Source organism: Myiozetetes cayanensis, unplaced genomic scaffold (assembly GCF_022539395.1).
Source record: "Myiozetetes cayanensis isolate MyiCay16 unplaced genomic scaffold, myiCay2020 scf7, whole genome shotgun sequence".
NCBI classification, from domain to species: domain Eukaryota; kingdom Metazoa; phylum Chordata; class Aves; order Passeriformes; family Tyrannidae; genus Myiozetetes; species Myiozetetes cayanensis.
Window position 1 is genome coordinate 8876946 of NW_026087964.1, and position 17001 is coordinate 8893946.

At 42.6% G+C, this 17001-nt stretch overlaps 1 protein-coding gene across 7 annotated transcripts in view; it reads left to right on the top strand.

The window, feature by feature from the left end:
• Window positions 1-12697, top strand: part of PPP2R2C (protein phosphatase 2 regulatory subunit Bgamma) — a 190088-nt gene extending 177391 nt beyond the window's left edge. For all 7 annotated transcript variants that reach the window (XM_050337793.1, XM_050337795.1, XM_050337796.1 and 4 more), the window contains one exon: window positions 9839-12697. In XM_050337793.1, coding sequence (XP_050193750.1) covers window positions 9839-10130 — 292 coding nt within the window. In that variant the 3' untranslated portion in view covers window positions 10131-12697. The remainder of the gene's footprint in view (window positions 1-9838) is intronic.
• The last annotated feature ends 4304 nt before the right edge of the window (window positions 12698-17001 follow it).

Here is a 17001-nt window from a genome sequence, read left to right on the forward strand (position 1 = left end):
CGCACACCAGTGTTCGGGTTGATAATTAGATATTGGTGCAGTTGTGTTTCTGTCCTCCTTGGACATGATGTATGCATTAATAATCTTGGCTTATGCTTTAGGGGAAGAAAATCTTCAAATTATGTCCATTTTCACCAAAATCATAAGTAGGCTACAGAAGTTAAAAAGAATTATGCCTACTCTCACAACCCCACCGACACACTAAGGAATCTTGTGTGATCCTGTATTTGCACGTGAGCTGCCTCAGGATTGAGTTCATTTACTGGAAACGGGGAGTGAGGAAAGGCAGTCATAGGCACCCAGTGATTCTCTGCAAACTGCTGCCAAATAGCACTTCTGATACCTCCCTCCATCTGAGCAGCCTCTTTCCTTATGCACTGAAGGAGAGGTCTGTGTTTTATTCTTGGATATAATATCTTGTTGAGTAATAATAATGGCCAGTCTTCACGAGTGAAGATCCGGGGAAGGTCTTTACACCTTCCAGCCTGTGCATTGGATTTTTTAGGTGAGACACAGTGTGCGCGGAACTGAGCCCACCCTTTAATCCTAAGGTTCATCTGCCGGGGCCAAGCGAGCTTGGACGGTGGCAGCGAGGTCCTTAGGACGTAGGTGGGTTGCCTTTAAGGGCTAACGAGCCCCACCTGCCCGGGAGTGGCCCTGACTTGTTGAGTATTTGAATGAGAAATACTGGCACAAGTCAGTGAGTGTGAGTGAGGGTGGAACAGGCTAATGCCATAATATTAGCAAATAGTAGCAGTACTTTGTGGAGTAGGAATATTATGCAGGAATAGCTGAGCTTAGAGGACTGGGTTAATAAAAATGGATAAAATCCAAGAGTATAAATGACAGGTGAGGATTTTAGTTAAAAAGAACATAACCCTTCATCTTATCAGTTGGAAACAACTCCCAGGGACATTCATATGCTAGGTGACTGTGGAAGGGGATTAGCAGTCTACAAAACGAATGTGAAAGGGAGCACAGGAGCCAATGCTGAATGACACTCAGTGGCTTCTGGTTCAGCAGAGCTGGGAGCCAAGAGGCAGAAGTTTGGCACTGGGCCTGGAACTGCTCCTTCGGCTCACTTATCCTCTCATTTGGGAAAGAGAAAAACAGTCTGTCTCATTGTGTTGAAGCAGGCCTGCCCCCCCTGGACTGGGCAAGGACTGTGAAACAGAGTGTGGGGCAGCTGTGAAAAAAGCAAATATGATCCTTAAATGGGCAAGACTGGGATATCCAGCAGAGAAAGGAGTAATGGTGACATTATATTGGGCTCTTATTCAAAGACCTTTGGACTGCATTTACACATTTCTTGTCCCTTGTCTCCAAGGTGGATGAAATAATTGAGCAAATGGACAGCTGCTCCAAAGAGAAGAGAGGCCAGGACTTTGGTTTTTATCAGCTTAGCAAAAGAGAAGCCAAGATTATACTTGCTTCTAGTAAGTATATCAGGGAGGTGTACGTAGGGAGGAAGGAGGATCTAGCTAAGATAAATGAGAATGATAACAACAGAACAGCAAATAGGTTTTGAGTGTCAAGAGGTAGTTATAATCTGGAAATTAGAGGTAGTTCATACCTGTCCAAAAAGTGACAGTGTGGAGCTGTCTTCCCATCCTGAGTGGTGGAAATATGAGAAACCCAATGGTTTTGAGGATGGTGCTCAGGATATTTGTGAAAGCAGTGTGACTTCGGTTAAAATTACAAGTGTCTGAACTCAGAAGTGCAGAACAAGAACTCTTCCAGTCCTGTGTTGCACAAATGCAGATAAAGTGTTATGCCATACACTGAACAAGGGGCATCTTCTCTTTAGGCTACTCTCTTTTGCTCAGTTCCTGTTCCTGCCCAATGGAAAGATTCTGTCTTTGTTAAGAAATGAAACTTTTACCTTGTATCATTTATTATGCAAATGAAAAAATACTATTCCATTATCTCTGTTGTCTGCATGCCAGAGTACTGTGACATTTTCTGACATTGAGTACCCCCTGTGATACAAAATGCTGGCCATTTAAAATTACATAGGTGAACCACACTGAGCAAACTACTTCCCAGATTGCTCTCACTGCAACTTTGGCACCAGCTGTTGTGGAAATGGCTTTGGTGTGGTCAGAAAGTGGGAATGATTCACAGAAGTTTTAGAGGAAGACCCAGGTTTTGGGGCTTTTCTCTGAAACTCCCAACCCCATGCATGAATGGATGTTTTAGTGGAGGGTTTTCTCAGTGGACTGGTTACTGCATGAGTTTGGTCCTACTAGAAATACAAAATTTAAAACATTTCTTGGAAATACAGACAGTGCTGATCCCTGCCTAAATCTGGCACAGAACAACAGCGCTATCAGATCATGTAGATACTGTTAAACTTTGACAAAGATCCAGGACTTTTCAGATCTTTTCAAACCATTTTGCTTATCCTTGATGGGAATTCTGAGTGCACTGTATAGGATGGACAGCCACTGTTTCCCAGACCCAGAGTCTTTCTCCTCTGTTCAAATGAAGTGCTGCCATCCTCATTATTGCAGTAAGACCACTCTCTGGGTAGTTGCTTGGTAATAATAGAATTATTATTCAATATCAGGATTTAAAGTGAGCTTAATATTTTCATTCCTACTTGACAGATCAGAGAGATCAATGCAGGAAGTAATTATTAAGTGGGACCATTAGATTGTGAGGGCCTCATTTATTCTACTGCTCGGACACTGAGGCATTATTAGTCATGGCCAATTACCAAATCTGTCACTAAGCACAATGTGCTGCCCTTGATTATAAGAAACTCTTGAGTACAGGAGCTGGCAACACTGGACAAAAGATAAGGGTTCTCTTTAATTTAGTTGTTTGTTTTAAAGAGTCAAACGTATCAGAACTGATGTCCATCTTTTGATGAACATCCACTCTTCTGAGCTCCTTGCTTCTGTGTATGACAAGTATTGTATTACTACACACTACAAGGATAATTTCTTCTTGGGGGATCATCATTTAAATAATATTTTGGTACCAATACTTCTTAAAGAACCTTTCATTTTAATACTAAGGTCACTTAATTTGATCCTTTTGGTATGTATTTTTTTAAAACGGACTACTGCTAAAGATAAGCAATGCCTAGTAACAGTTTTAAGAGATGCTGCAGTATAGATATTATTAATCCACTGTCGTGGATTAATAATAGTAATTATATTAATAATAGTAATTGTATGAGGGGTGTAAAAGTAAATTGAGCCAGGGCAAAACCACGACATCCACCTACATAACAGGAATAAGTGCAGTTATTATTATTATTATTATTATTATATTGGAGCCCCTGGTGGTCTAGTGATTAAGGGTGCGGCGCTGTCACCGCGGAGACCCGGGTTCGATTCCCGGTCAGGGCCACTCCCGGGCAGATGGAGCTCGTTAGCCCTTAAAGGCAACCCATCTACGTCCTAAGGACCTCGCTGCCACCGTCCAAGCTCGCTTGGCCCCGGCAGATGAACCTTAGGATTAAAGGGTGGGCTCAGTTCCGCGCACACTGTGTCTCACCTAAAAAATCCAATGCGCAGGCTGGAAGGTGTAAAGACCTTCCCCGGATCTTTGCTCACGAAGACTGGCCATTATTCCTTATTATAAACATGTGTTTTTTATCTTTAAAGCTATAGCAACAACTTAAAGTGACAGGATGTTCAGTTAAAAATGAAAGCATGTTTATTATTTCAGTGAAAATACTTTTTATTAATTTTTGCCACTACTAAGGAGTTAATCTAGGCTGTGATAGAACCTGATGGTGAGGCCGTTCTCAAAAAAAAATCATCATACGTGAGCTCTGATTAGAACGTGATTGATGCTCAGTTACTCCAGTGAACAGGAACTAATACAATCAGACAGAGCTGATCTCATTTGCTGAAGGGCACATTAATCACTGGGTACTTTGGCTACAACAGTGGTCAGGGGAGGGAGCCAAGCAGGGGTCGTACACTAATTCAACCAGATGAGCATGTATTATCTGTAGTTGAGTATATTACACTAAAATCATGCTATCTTTGTTGTATATACCATTAAATGATTATGTAGAATATGTGAGCTCTATTTATACAGCAGTTTAATTTATCTCTTCCATTCATATCCAAAGTCAAGTCTTTTAGTAACGACCCACAAGACACTGTTTTCTTCCCACTGTCAACAGTTTTCAGTTTTACCTTAACAATTAGCTCCCTTTTTTAGATGTTTGTGAGGTAAACAAACCAATAAAGGCAAAAAACCCCAGTAATCCTACATGGTAGTAAGTGAATACCTTAGTTACTATTATTTTTTTTTAAGATTTGAAATGAATGGGTGTATGGGACCCTTCCAGGCAGACTTCTGAGTACCATCATGATAAGTGATATGCTGTAAGCAAATGAGTGAAGTCACTTACAACTGTTCAGTCAGTCCTTTCCTACTGAACTGTCATTCATTCCGCTGAATATCCGTCAGCCTTCACTCTAATCAGGCAGAATTGGCAGATCCCATTGGATGAGATGTTAAAAGTCTATTCCTGTCTGGCAGCACACTCCATGCTGGAGAGCTAGAAGACATCATTTTGTTCTCAAGTCTCAGCATGTCAAATATTAGCTTGGAAGTACTTGGGGATCCCTTATTCTTATTCACAGTCTTATGCTAGCCAGCTGTACCAGAGTGCCACAACTCTGAATCCAGTGTCTCAAGTTTTTCCATCTGCATACTCCCCAGGAGGTGTAAATAGGTTCCTTCTTTGTGATGGGAAGTCAGTGGCTTCACACAGCACAGCATAAAGGAAAATTCCCAATATGTCAGCAGGTCCTGATTGCTTAGAACCATGCTTCCTCCTTTCCCTTTGTTATAATAAATATCATTTTTTATTCCTATGAAGAATGTTTCTGAAGAGTTTTCCTGGAAACAGTCTGTTTTTCTCGTTAGGTCAGCTTGTTGTGAAACCAGATATGGTGGACCTTGCATGTCAATCCTGGGAGGTTGCAGATGTGCTATTCTGCACTGGTACACGTGGTGGTGAAATCTTGTAAATTTAGGGGCTCAAAATATAATTATAATATAATGATTATAATATATCTTTTGCTGCTGAGTCTCCTCTCACACCTCCTTGAAGTCCAAGCTCTGCCTCTCCTGCCTCAGGGAATGATGTTCTGCTGCCACATCTGCAGCGAGGGGCAGGTTAGCTGGGCTGGTTTAGTTTTTCTGTCATCCTTAAGCCTGGCATGTGCTGGTTCTTGAAGCCCTGTCCAGCCTTAGTCCTATCACACCCTTCCTTCCATGGTCTCTTGAACAAGAGTGAAGAAGGGGAACTATGACATGACCGTAATTTCTCCAGCCAGTAAAAATTAACATAGAATAAAAACTTCTGTGCATCTAGGAAGGCTAATCTGGAGCCCAAAAATTGCTATCAAAGAGTCTTAAAAAAAAAACAAAAACAAAACTAAACAAGAAAACTAACACAAAACAAGGTGAAGCAAGTAATGGTTTAGTTCTTAAGCAAGCCTTAATTACAGCTGATGTCCCCAGAGCTTCAGGACAAACCCTGACAATCCAGCTAACAGAGCAGTTTTGATAAAGACTGTTGTTTGCAAGGATAGCTGCGACATGGATGACATTTAAGAGGTTGGCTTGCAGTATGGAAATAACAGATCTGAGAAAGACAGAGCTATGCCAATTCTTAGTGACTGGCATGTTTGATGAAATCTCATTGCCTAAAAAATACTGTGGAAGACCTCATTGTAGTGTAGTACAAATGATACTAATTTTCTTCTCAAATCCTTTGCTCCAGACAATTTTACAGATTAAAAATTGACTTTCAGAAGAAGCCACCTTACCTGAATTTTTGCTGGCTACCAAATCAGCGTGGCACAGGGTGAAGAAGTCTTAACTGAATGGGAGCTGTACAGTTAATGTTCTGCTAATTTTGAAACTACCTCTCCTGCCCAAATGGGCTTTAGTTCCTGGGGATTTGCTGAAAACTCATCAAGGTCTGTGTTGTTATTGCCCAGCTGAAAAGCAGATTGCACACCTTTTTTTTTTTCTCTCTTTTTTTAAATTTTTTTTTTTATTATTTTTTAATCATACTGCCTGTGGCTGTGGTGATTTGGGCTGGGTGCAGTCAGGCTGGAGTTTTGTTCCAGCCCGAGCTGTCAGTACACTCAGGGTGCACTGGAGTGTGATCTGCGTCTGCAGTACCCCTGCGTGGCTGAGATGATGGTACTCTGAGCAGGTATAGCACAACTTGTAAACCTGCTTTCTAAGTAAAAGTAAAAATTAAAATTAATTAAAATTATAAGGCAGAGCTTTTCAGGGCTGCTCCCTTACACACCTGTGAAGTGGTGTGGGATTTTCTGAGTGAGGGGCTTGCTTTGGTTTCTTGAACCAGCCTCTCTCTTGCAAGGGTTTTGTGCAAACCTTTGTCATAATACTGCTGTGCAGAGCAGCAGAACAGACTCTTCCTATATTGAGGTACAATTTATATTCTAATATTTATTAAAAAAAATCTCCATACCACATTACTGTGCATTGTATTTTCCTGAACAGGAATAAATTGCAGGCTTACATCTAGTTCTCATCTCTTTTATTGTTATTTTAAGCAGCAGGTAAGGTTATAATCCATCTGTGTTTGTGACCTTGAACGAGAATGGGCACTTTCTCATTTACATAATGCTGTTTTTTACTGAGCCATTAAACTGCAGAAAAACAGGGCCAGCATGAAAAGTACTCATCTACATATGTTAAAAAAATAACTGCAGTAAATCCAACTGAAAAGAGCAGACTTTTAAAAATATGCGAGAGTTCAAGAAATTAGAAAGCAAATGGACTGTAAAAACAGTTTTCCTGCAAGCAAAGCCTCCTAAAAATAAGCCCCTTAACAAACATCTCTCTCTGCATTTGGTGCACTGGTACTCTGCCAGCATGAAAACTGCTTCCCTGACAGTTCCTGCATTCATCAGGAGGGGTGCTCCCCATCCCCCTGGGAGCCACAGCTCTGCAGCCTGTGGCACGAGGGTGCCCCAGCGTTATGAACCTGTTTCAAAATTTTGCCTGAGGGAAAATACACAGCTGGGCTGTTTGCATCACAAATGGTGTATGTGCTGAGATATGAAATAAACCTCGACTTTTTCACATTGTGAATAACCATTACAGCGGGAGCTGTAACGACAAGACATGGTGATTTGGAAGGAGTGAAACATTTGATTTACTGCTGTTGATTCAATTTCTGAAATAGGCACTAATCTTGATCAATAGGCTTTCTGCAGCTTCTGGGATACATTTCATCAATCTGTCACACTGACTCTTGTTCTTTAGCCTGTGAGGTTGTTAACTTGTGCCTTGCTAAGTGGGATTGTGCCAGGCCATCTCTCTGCAGAGAGACTCTCTGCAGGCAACCCTGGGGTGGGTACTGCTCCGGGAGAGCAGCGAGGAGCTCCCTGCCAGGGCTGGATGCTGCTGTGTATGGATAAGTGTCTCTGCATCCCCAGTTTCAGCAGCAGAGCAGCCAGCACTGTGCTGCCTGCAGAGCTCAGAAGAACAGCCCCTCTCCATAGGACCTCTTCCCCTGTACTCAGTGCTGGTGAGGCCACACCTGGAGTGCTGTGTCCAGTTCTGGGCCCCTCAGTTCAGGAAGGATATTGAGGTGCTGGAGCAGGTCCAGAGAAGAGCAACCAGGCTGGTGAAGGGACTTGAGCACAAGTCCTATGAGGAGAGGCTGAGGTAGCTGGGGTTGTTTAGCCTGGAGAAGAGGAGGCTCAGGGGTGACCTCATCACTCTCTTCAACTACCTGAAAGGAGGTTGTAGCCAGGTGGGGGTTAGTCTCTTCTCCCAGGCAACTATCAGTAAGACAAGAGGGCAAGGTCTTAAGCTCTGCCAGGGGAGGTTTAGGTTAGATATTAGGAAGAAATTCTTTACAGAGAGGGTAGTCAGGCATTGGAATGGGCTGCCCAGGGAAGTGGTGGATTCTCCATCCCTGGAGGTTTTTAAGAAGAGGCTGGATGTGGCACTTAGTGCCACAGTCTAGTAACGACAGTGGTGTTGGTCAAGGGTTGGACTCAATGATCTCAGAGGTCCTTTCCAAGCTGGCTGATTCTGTGATTCTATGACCAAGGCCATAGGTGAGCTGTTGTTGAGGGCGGTGTGTGCTGGTTCTCTGTGCTACGCCATCAGATTTGCAGCAGTTTCCTTTGGCACTTCAGCAGCTGCACGAAGCTCAGTGTGGTATCAGCTGTCATCAAACTCCAGTGTGCCATCAGCAAACGTGGAAGCAGGCTGGAGCTGGCAGCTCTGCTGGTGACTCACAGCATCCACGCCCAGCTCACCCGCTCTGGTTACCCTACAGCGGCTCTGAGCTGCTGTCAGTGCAGGAGCAGTGAGATGCACAGCTCACATTTGTGAGTTTCCCTGTGTGTTATTCATTTGTATTACAGTCACTCCTAATGGCCCCAAATGAGATCAAGGCAGCACTGGCTCGAGGCTGTGCACACAGAGTAAGACAGCTCCTGAATCCAGGAGTGTGTAATCTAATCAGCCAATGAGTGTCTGTGTGGTGGAGAGTGTGGTTTATGCCTTTAAATTCTCCCATATTCTCCCATGTGCCATGGTTCCCTGCCTGGTCTGCTGCTCCATACAGATTCCTTTCGACAGCAAAGTGCCAAAGCAGCTGTCATTTGAGATGGAGGTTAGTTTATTAAAGCAAAGCACATGAAATATGTTCTGTTGGGCTCAACTAGAAAGGCAAATAGTTTCTGATTACCTGAGAGTTAAAACTGTACAGCTTTTCCTGTGGAGACTTGATCATTTAGGGTTGATTCCCTCTTACAGAAGGGAAATTCAGAAGAATATAACACCCTATTTGGGGCTGAGACAGAAGAGTAGAGCACAGCCCTGGCTTCTCATATGGAAAAAGTTCACAGGGGATGAGCTTTCGAACAACGCTCTGAAACCCATGATTATGCTAATCCAATAACCTGAGGGCCATGGATGAAATCCTGAATTCATTAAAGTTAGTGACAAAATATCCTCCCCTGGGGACTAGGGGAATGAAGCAACTGGCAATCCATTATTTCAAACTACAGGCTGATTAATGGGGTAATTTTTATACAGATCGAGGTATGTTTTCTCTTTTTCCCAGACCCAGAAATATATCCTGACTTGATGTTTCATTCAAACTTCATACAAGAGATGACAGAATCCTGTTTATTAATGTGTTTATTTCTATGAAGCATTGTATACACAAATTTTAATGGTGTCTGGACTTGCAAGGTCTGTGGCTTCAGAAAGGAAAAGGGTTTATTCTGGAAAGAATTTGATATGATTTTTCATAACCTTAGAAAACAACTTTCTTCGAAGTATTTGTTAAAATGTATAATTATGTACTAAATCTTACTGTTGTATGAAAAGGTTTGAAATACTTGGAAAAATTTTTTAGACTGTTTCTGGATTCACAGTAAAACTGAGCTGTCATTAAAGGTAAAGCTTTGGAGAAAGAAAAAAGCCTGAAGTATGTGATCCTTAAGTGCTCATAAAAGGCTGGAGGGTAATTAAAAATAGCATAAATAAAAGCATATTGCTTTGATTATCTTGTGAAGTCAGTCTGCTGATGTCAGGGTCCTTACACTTGTGCATGCTTCAGGATGCGTGTTTTGGGGTAACTGTAATAAATTGAAAGGGGAAGACACTGGTAGAAGAAAACCATTTTGGGGCATACTGAGGAACCTCCCTTTTTTATTATTCTTTCCCATCCAAAACAAGAAGACAACTTATCCTAAGGCTAAACTCAGCTCTCCTGATCCAGTCATGTTAGCAGGCTTCCCACCAGCTGCTGTTTAACCATCTTTGTTTTCCCTCTCTTTCTTTCTCTCTCCAGTGTGATAATGACAGGTGCATATAACAACTTTTTTCGAATGTTTGACCGAAATACGAAGCGGGATGTTACCTTGGAGGCTTCCCGAGAGAGCAGTAAACCACGAGCTATTCTTAAGCCCCGGAGAGTCTGCGTTGGAGGCAAACGGAGGAAAGATGACATCAGTGTTGATAGTTTGGACTTTACTAAGAAGATCTTGCACACAGCATGGCACCCAACTGAGAACATCATTGCTATAGCAGCGACAAACAATCTGTACATATTTCAGGATAAAGTGAACTCAGAAATGCACTAGATTTATCAATATCCCTCTATATTTACAAACCAGCCTCTTGAGAGTTGTAGAAGGATGTGATCTTCACAAAAATTGTGGCTTCTGTGGTGGGATTTGTAGGTTGCATCCTTTCATCCCTCAGCCTGTATCATTCTTGGTGGCAAGCCAACTATTTTCCATCACTGCAACAGTATAAGGCACGACTGCAAACCCAGTACTGTGGTCTGTATCGATCCCTTTAAACAAACTGGGGTATTTATTCACTTTGGGAGCGTTCCTGAGGAGAGCTGAGGCTCCTCAACTCCCGTCCATCCTTTCAAGGGTCTCAGTGGTTCGCAGGACTGTGCTGTTCTGGTGCCCTGCCTGCTTTTGCAGCCACAGCATTTACCACATTGTTAGAGCTTTTTGCCTCAATCTCTTGATTTGTTTTTTTTTTTTTTCCCAGTACTGTTTTCCTGTCTGTCAGCTAAGCTGAGCCTGTTTGAGAGAATGAATAGCCACATCCCTTTAGAGCATGTGGCACGTTGGAGGGGCCTCGTGACAGTTATAGCTGGAAGCAGAATCCCTGCTGGTGAAAAGCTGCCCCTTTTCACCCATCCCATTCCCTTCTTTACAATGCCCTCTTATTTATTTATTTATTTATCACATTACTTTGTGCTTCACCTTCCTGAGTGAGTAAGTGACAGACTGGTATAGTTACTCAGCTAGCTTATGTTAGGAAGTTTATTCTCCATAGATCTCTTTGCTCTGTTTAAAACAGTAAGTAGTATCTTCATTGTGTGGAGGACTGTTAAAAAACCTTGGCATTGCCACTCCAGAGGGTCTGTCTGGTCAGACACAGCCTGGCAATTAACACACAAACCCGTCCTACCGTTTGGGGGTTGGAGTTCTGGAAACCTTGGTTAGAAGTGCTGTCCTTGAAGGCAACAACCACCTTGAGTGAGAACAAAGTTACATCACTGTAACTGGGTAAAGGCCCTCATTTGTTGACTGCAGAATGGTTGTGTTAATCCTGGCCTTTGGGGATTGCAGGCAGTGCCTGGTATCTGTAACTGTGAAAAGAATGATACTGTGAGAGGCAGCACTGCTCAGTGAATTTTAATGCTTTTAAATGAGTCCACTGTTGGGAGACAAAATTATTCCTGGAGAAACATGAGAAATCAGAAAATCCAAACCAAACAAAACCTTCTCCCACATAAGTACTGTTAGATCTATCTCAGTTACAAAATGATTAGTGATGTAAGTGGAAAGTACACACAGTGTAGGAATGATACAGGAATGGTACAATGGGCTGGAAGCCCTTCTAATACAGGAAAACAAAGTTCTGCTGCACCCCCAATAACTCTGGCAGAAAATTCAGGATCCCAAAGGATTTCTACTCAAACGGTGAATAAAAGAGCACAACTCACATGACCTGTTAATCTGCCCGTATTAAAACTCCTCAGAAAAAAAAAAAGTCTTTAAGCCATTATGCACTGATTTCTTGGTAAGTGGAGAATGTACTGATGAAGGGATCTGCATGCTTTTATATTTCAGTTTGGGGGGAAGGGTGGGTGAAAATCTGCTTACAAGAAAAAAAAAGCAAAACTCTACAACTTTTATATGACAACACAACACCTGGAATCTGTCTGTTTGAAGTTTTCTACATCAATGCTGTATATTTTGTGTGTAGAAGCACAAACGCATGTGCACCAGTTTCCAGCCACACTAAACACACATGGTATGAAACGTGTAAGGTAATTCTAAAGGGAACGAAGAATGTTTGTTTATAAATTACTGTGTGCTGTAGCAGGCATGGACAGTATTTGTACATACTTATTCTAATGAAATTTAACAAAATTGCCTTTTCCTTTTTTTTTTTCCTTGTAAAAAGGTTTAAGAATGTGGTAAATTGTATAGAAAACTTGTTAATGCCAAACTACTGCTTCAAGAGTGTCATACAATTTCTTTGACTTCTGCCCCCCTCCATTAACCTTTGCAGCTCAAAAAGAAAAAAAATTGCTGTCAGCTCATATTGGCATTTACAGCTAGAGATACTGTAAAACATATATTTAGCTTTTAACAGTCTCAAGTAAGAGTCTATAGATAACTTATTATAAAGCAGATCTTAATGCAACGATTTTTTGTTTTTGATTTGAAGTACCTTACTCTGTTACAGCTTTGGGTACCAAAAAGAACATGTTAAAATTAAATAAAGAAATATATCTTTGGAGCTTTATAAAACTAATTAAATACCCAACCAAAATACCATTAAGTGATTATAGAGGAAATAAATAGAAACCTTTCAAAGACCAGTATTCCGTTCCTGTCTTTGACATCACTGCTACAGATCGGTTTCCTGGTTTCTTGAATGTATGGAAAGTTAACATCGTCATTGTGAACGTTTCCAACTTTCTTTCTCTTTTTAGTTTGAGCTTTCAGTGGCGTAGAGTAAGTGATGGTAAAGTTGGTAAATCTGATTGTTTTGAAAGCTGTTGTTCATGGCTGCATTTTTTGTGTTGCACAAATTAGCTAATTGTTGTTGAATAAAAATATAAATATGTTAATACCAGCTTTTTCAATAAAACTACAACCAAAAAAGGCATAAATAGATGACTTCAAGGCACAGATTATTTTTAAGCTAGGCAAGAAAGAGTTGTTCAGCTCCTTTTATGAAGGAGGAAGAGTTAGAGATCAGGGCTCAGAGGACAAGCCACTCTGGGAATGTCAAGTGCTGTGGCAGGTAGAGAAGTAAACACAGTGCCATGAGTGGGCTCAGGGGTGTGGCGTGGTGGGGAGTGTGCACAGCTGTAGCAGAGCTGGAGATACACTCTGGGCTCAGTCCTTGGGCCAGCTGCTTCTGCTCATAGCCCAAGCTAGACTTTAGGAGCCTTGAGTCTCAGTCTCCTGCAGATGCAGTGAGATGTGTGCAATGTGGATTGACACACAAAATCCCAGGGTAAGAAATTGGCATTAGTGTCATCACTGGCCAGGCTGGAGACCTTCCAGCACAGCGGATCGTGGGGGCACATCTGGGGTGTGTCGAGGCCTGGCCTCCCAAGTGAGACAGAAACTGGCCCAGGTGATAAACCAGACTGCTGCCAGCAGAGCAGCATCCTGCTTTCCTCACACCACTATTTGCACAGGAGAAAATAAAACAAAATAATAAAATTAAAAGACAAAAAAAAATGGCTGGCTTGGCACACACATTTAAAGCTAGGAAAGCATTCCCTTACCAGTCCAAGCTGATGCCTGAGCCTCCCTGCTTGCCCCAGGTCTGGGGCAGCTCTGTGGACTCTCAGACCAAGGCAGCTGACCCTGCCTGCCTGTCATGCACGGTGCCCTGGGAGTGCAAACACTGCTCACCATCAGTACATGAGTTAGACACTGAGAGGCTGAGGCCTTTTTCTGGATGCAGACAAGAGTAAATTTGCCACAGCTGTTACGTGAGGCAAGTGTGTGGCTTTGCACAGCTCTCCCAGAGCTTACATGCTAATTTTTTTCACCCCTTTTTGGGAAGACACAGTCAATCCCACTCATTTAGATGGACAAATATGTCTAGGCACTGAAGAGAGAAATCTGAGATGAAAATCAACACATCAAGCAATACTCTATTTACCTTTCCAGGTTCCCTTTTCATCCCCAATACCCAGTAGGAGCAGAAGCCAGATGGCTGACTCTTGTGCTTTTGAAATTTTCACACGCATACTTAGTAGCTGCATACGGCAGTGTAACCCTTTGTGGTCTGGGGGGAGGTGCTGGTGTGAGCCACCTGCTCTGGTTTGCAGCCAGCACATCGTCTTCCTTCCAGGCAGTTAAGTCCTTTGGAGCCTTCAGTTGGAGCCTTGGTTGACCCTGATGAGAGGGCAAGTATAAGATTGATTGCTGTTATATCCAGTTTTTAGTAACATTATTATCATCAATTTTCTCCCACTCCCAACAGGAACTCTTTTCCATTTGCAGTCTTCTCAGCAAATTGTATTACATCTAAAATTAGAGCATGACTTCACTTACCTTGCTCATGTGGCAGAACCAGAATTACTGGAGTGGGCCTAATTTTGTAGAGAGGGGAGTGTTTCTTAGGCTTTGTGAAGCCATGGAACAGTCTGAGTATTCTGTAGAGGCCAGTTCACCCTGCATTCTGGAAAGGCTTGCTCTCAGAGGTCACCATGAAAAAAGCATTTCTTAGAAATTAAGCGTTTGTTTCCTTCTCACAGTCTTTGGATGAGGATCAAACTTTTACTCATGTAAAAGTGAGCACAACTCTTTAGGCAGTTGTAGATCCTAAATTTGGCCCATGATACAAAGCATTTCACGTGGACTGAGTAAACTTTTAGCTCAGTTCCCTCAGCTATATAAGCTGCCATGAATATGGATCAGCCAGGCAAGGTTCACCTGATTGCTTGTCTTGCCATTTGCCAAGTGGAGACCCTCAATTAGCAGGACAAAATCCTTAAACCTACAATTCCATTAAGCAATTATTTTAATTATCACAGTGAAGCTGTACATTCTTTTTATGACATGGCTGCTAAAATGAATAAACCCTACAATAGAGACTCTATCAAAATATACAGGGTGGTTTTCTGGACAGCCACTTCTTGGTTTAAAACTAGTGCTAATCATACACGTATGTCTCATGCAAAAGCCCTTGGCGAGACTTGAACACCCCCAACAGTCCTGTCAGGTGCCCTAGACCAGGCTCCTTCTCACTTTAGTGGGAAGATGCAGAAAGAAGGAGAGGTTTCCCTCAGGAGGGATGCTGGCATTGCAGTCTCTTTGCAATACAGGAGACAATACTCACAGTAAATTTATGCACATCTTGGACTGTCTTGTGGAAGAGGTGGGGAGGAGAACATTGCTGGTTCAATTATCATCCTCTGACATCTCTGCTAACACCTCTCTGAGAGGAACAGCTGCACTCTCTGTTTCTCACAGCTATTGATCTGCAAACCCAGATAGATGTTGCTGCATCAATTGCACTGTCAACGTGTTCAAAATACTCTCTTCAGCCTTTGCAGGTAAAGACTTACTTTAGACTGAAATGAGAGATAAGCTGCGCTATTTTATACCACCTTCCTCCACACATTTTATAAGGCTTCTTTTTAAAATATTTGGCTATTTTGAGCTGCTATTGTAATATTGCTAATGAATGTTGAGGAATCTAGTGCTACTTTTAAATCTCTATCTCCTAATCACTTTGTAGAGCTGCAAGAAATCTCTCCCTTGCACAGCTTAAACCCAAGGTGCTGTCAAACCTGTCCCAAAACTAGATTCTCCTGAGATCCACAAAAGAGCAGAAATGATTCTTGCTTGGGAAGGACAATTGAAGCCTGAAGCTATCCAAAGCAGGGGACAGAAAGATTTCCCTTGCTTCCTCTACACAGTCATCCCACATCCCCCCTCCCCAGCCTGTTGTGCTGCCTGTTCTCCCTGTGTTGCCTTTCCTTCCACCACATCCTATCACTCTCCATGTTCTCTCTTCAGCCTCCTCCTTGAGCCACACTCAGTGTCCAGAAGCCAGTAAACCCCCCTGTGACTCCCACCACTGGGCCAAGCACAGCCACCTAAGCTGGCACAAGGGGAAGTGCCCTGTCACCTCCCTCCCTCCTGAGCTGTCAGAGAGGAAAGCCCTATTTGCTAATATACTATATTTCAAGTGGAGGATCTACGGAACTGGAGAGATTGTTTCTTAGCAACCACCATTGCATTAAGAAAGCAGTTTAACTGTTTAAACCTTCAATTATAAAATCCACTACAAAGAGGCAACTGTCATGTACGGGACACAAAGCCCTTCCCGTGATTCCAGGGACACGGCTGCCTTACGCACATCCACCTGCCAAAGGCACCCAGAGTTACCCTTCTCCCTTCCCAGCATCCATGAGAGGGTGCTGTCATCGTCCACACCCATATCTTTTGCTCTCACTTTGCAGGAAGTGAAGTGGAGGAAAGACATCTTTTTGCAGAGAAACCCTGAGGTTTTATGTACTGATCTTGTCCCCATGGAACCAAAGGAAGATCTTCCAGAGTTTCCAAGGGAAATAAAGAAGTCCCACAGTGAAAACAGAGTGAAATAGGCACTGTGATCAGGATGTAGGGCTGTGATCACTTGACATGAGGTGACATGATGTATCTATTCCTTGATTTGTACAGCTTAAAATTCCTATCTCTTTCCTTCCAGCATATCACCTTAATTATCAGTCTTCAGATACACCTTTCCCTTAGTTCTCCTTCCAAAGATTTGTTCCAGGTGCAGACTGGAGCCAGGCCTCTCTCTGCTTTATGTGGACACCACACACAAGAGATGTTGGGAGGTTTTATTACCATGGCTGCAGCAAACCTGAATTTCATCCCTGACCTGACAAAGTTACAACAAAAACAATAAGGCTTCTATAAAAGTGTAGAAGAATCACCATTTTTTCTCTCAAAAACTTTGTGTCTTGCCACTATTTAGTGCACACTGTATTCCATTCTACATTGTTCTCCAGTGACCTGATCCAAGTTGTGTGATTGCACCTGGCAACAGAGGGACAAACCCCATTGTACTGCAAATGGAGATACAAGGGCTGTTGTTAATCCCTCCAAAGGGAGCTGCCTGAGAGTAACACGCAGTAGGAGCAGTGCAGAGTCCCTCATCCACAGACTGGAAGTTTTCTGCACAGAAAGATGGGACTTAACCCATAACCACAATCCATAACCAGCCTCTAAGGGGAGTAGAAACACACCTGGCACTGCAAAGGCAGGTGTTTGTACAACCCACAAACTTAATGGGACAGGAAAGCTGGCAGCCCTTGCTCTTTCTTGCTCTTGCTTCATAGATGCACTATTCCAGAGAAACTTAATTTAATAAATAAAGCCATAAAAAAAATCCTGCCAGGACAACTACCAGTCCCAAAGAGTGCCCATGCTGTGTGAG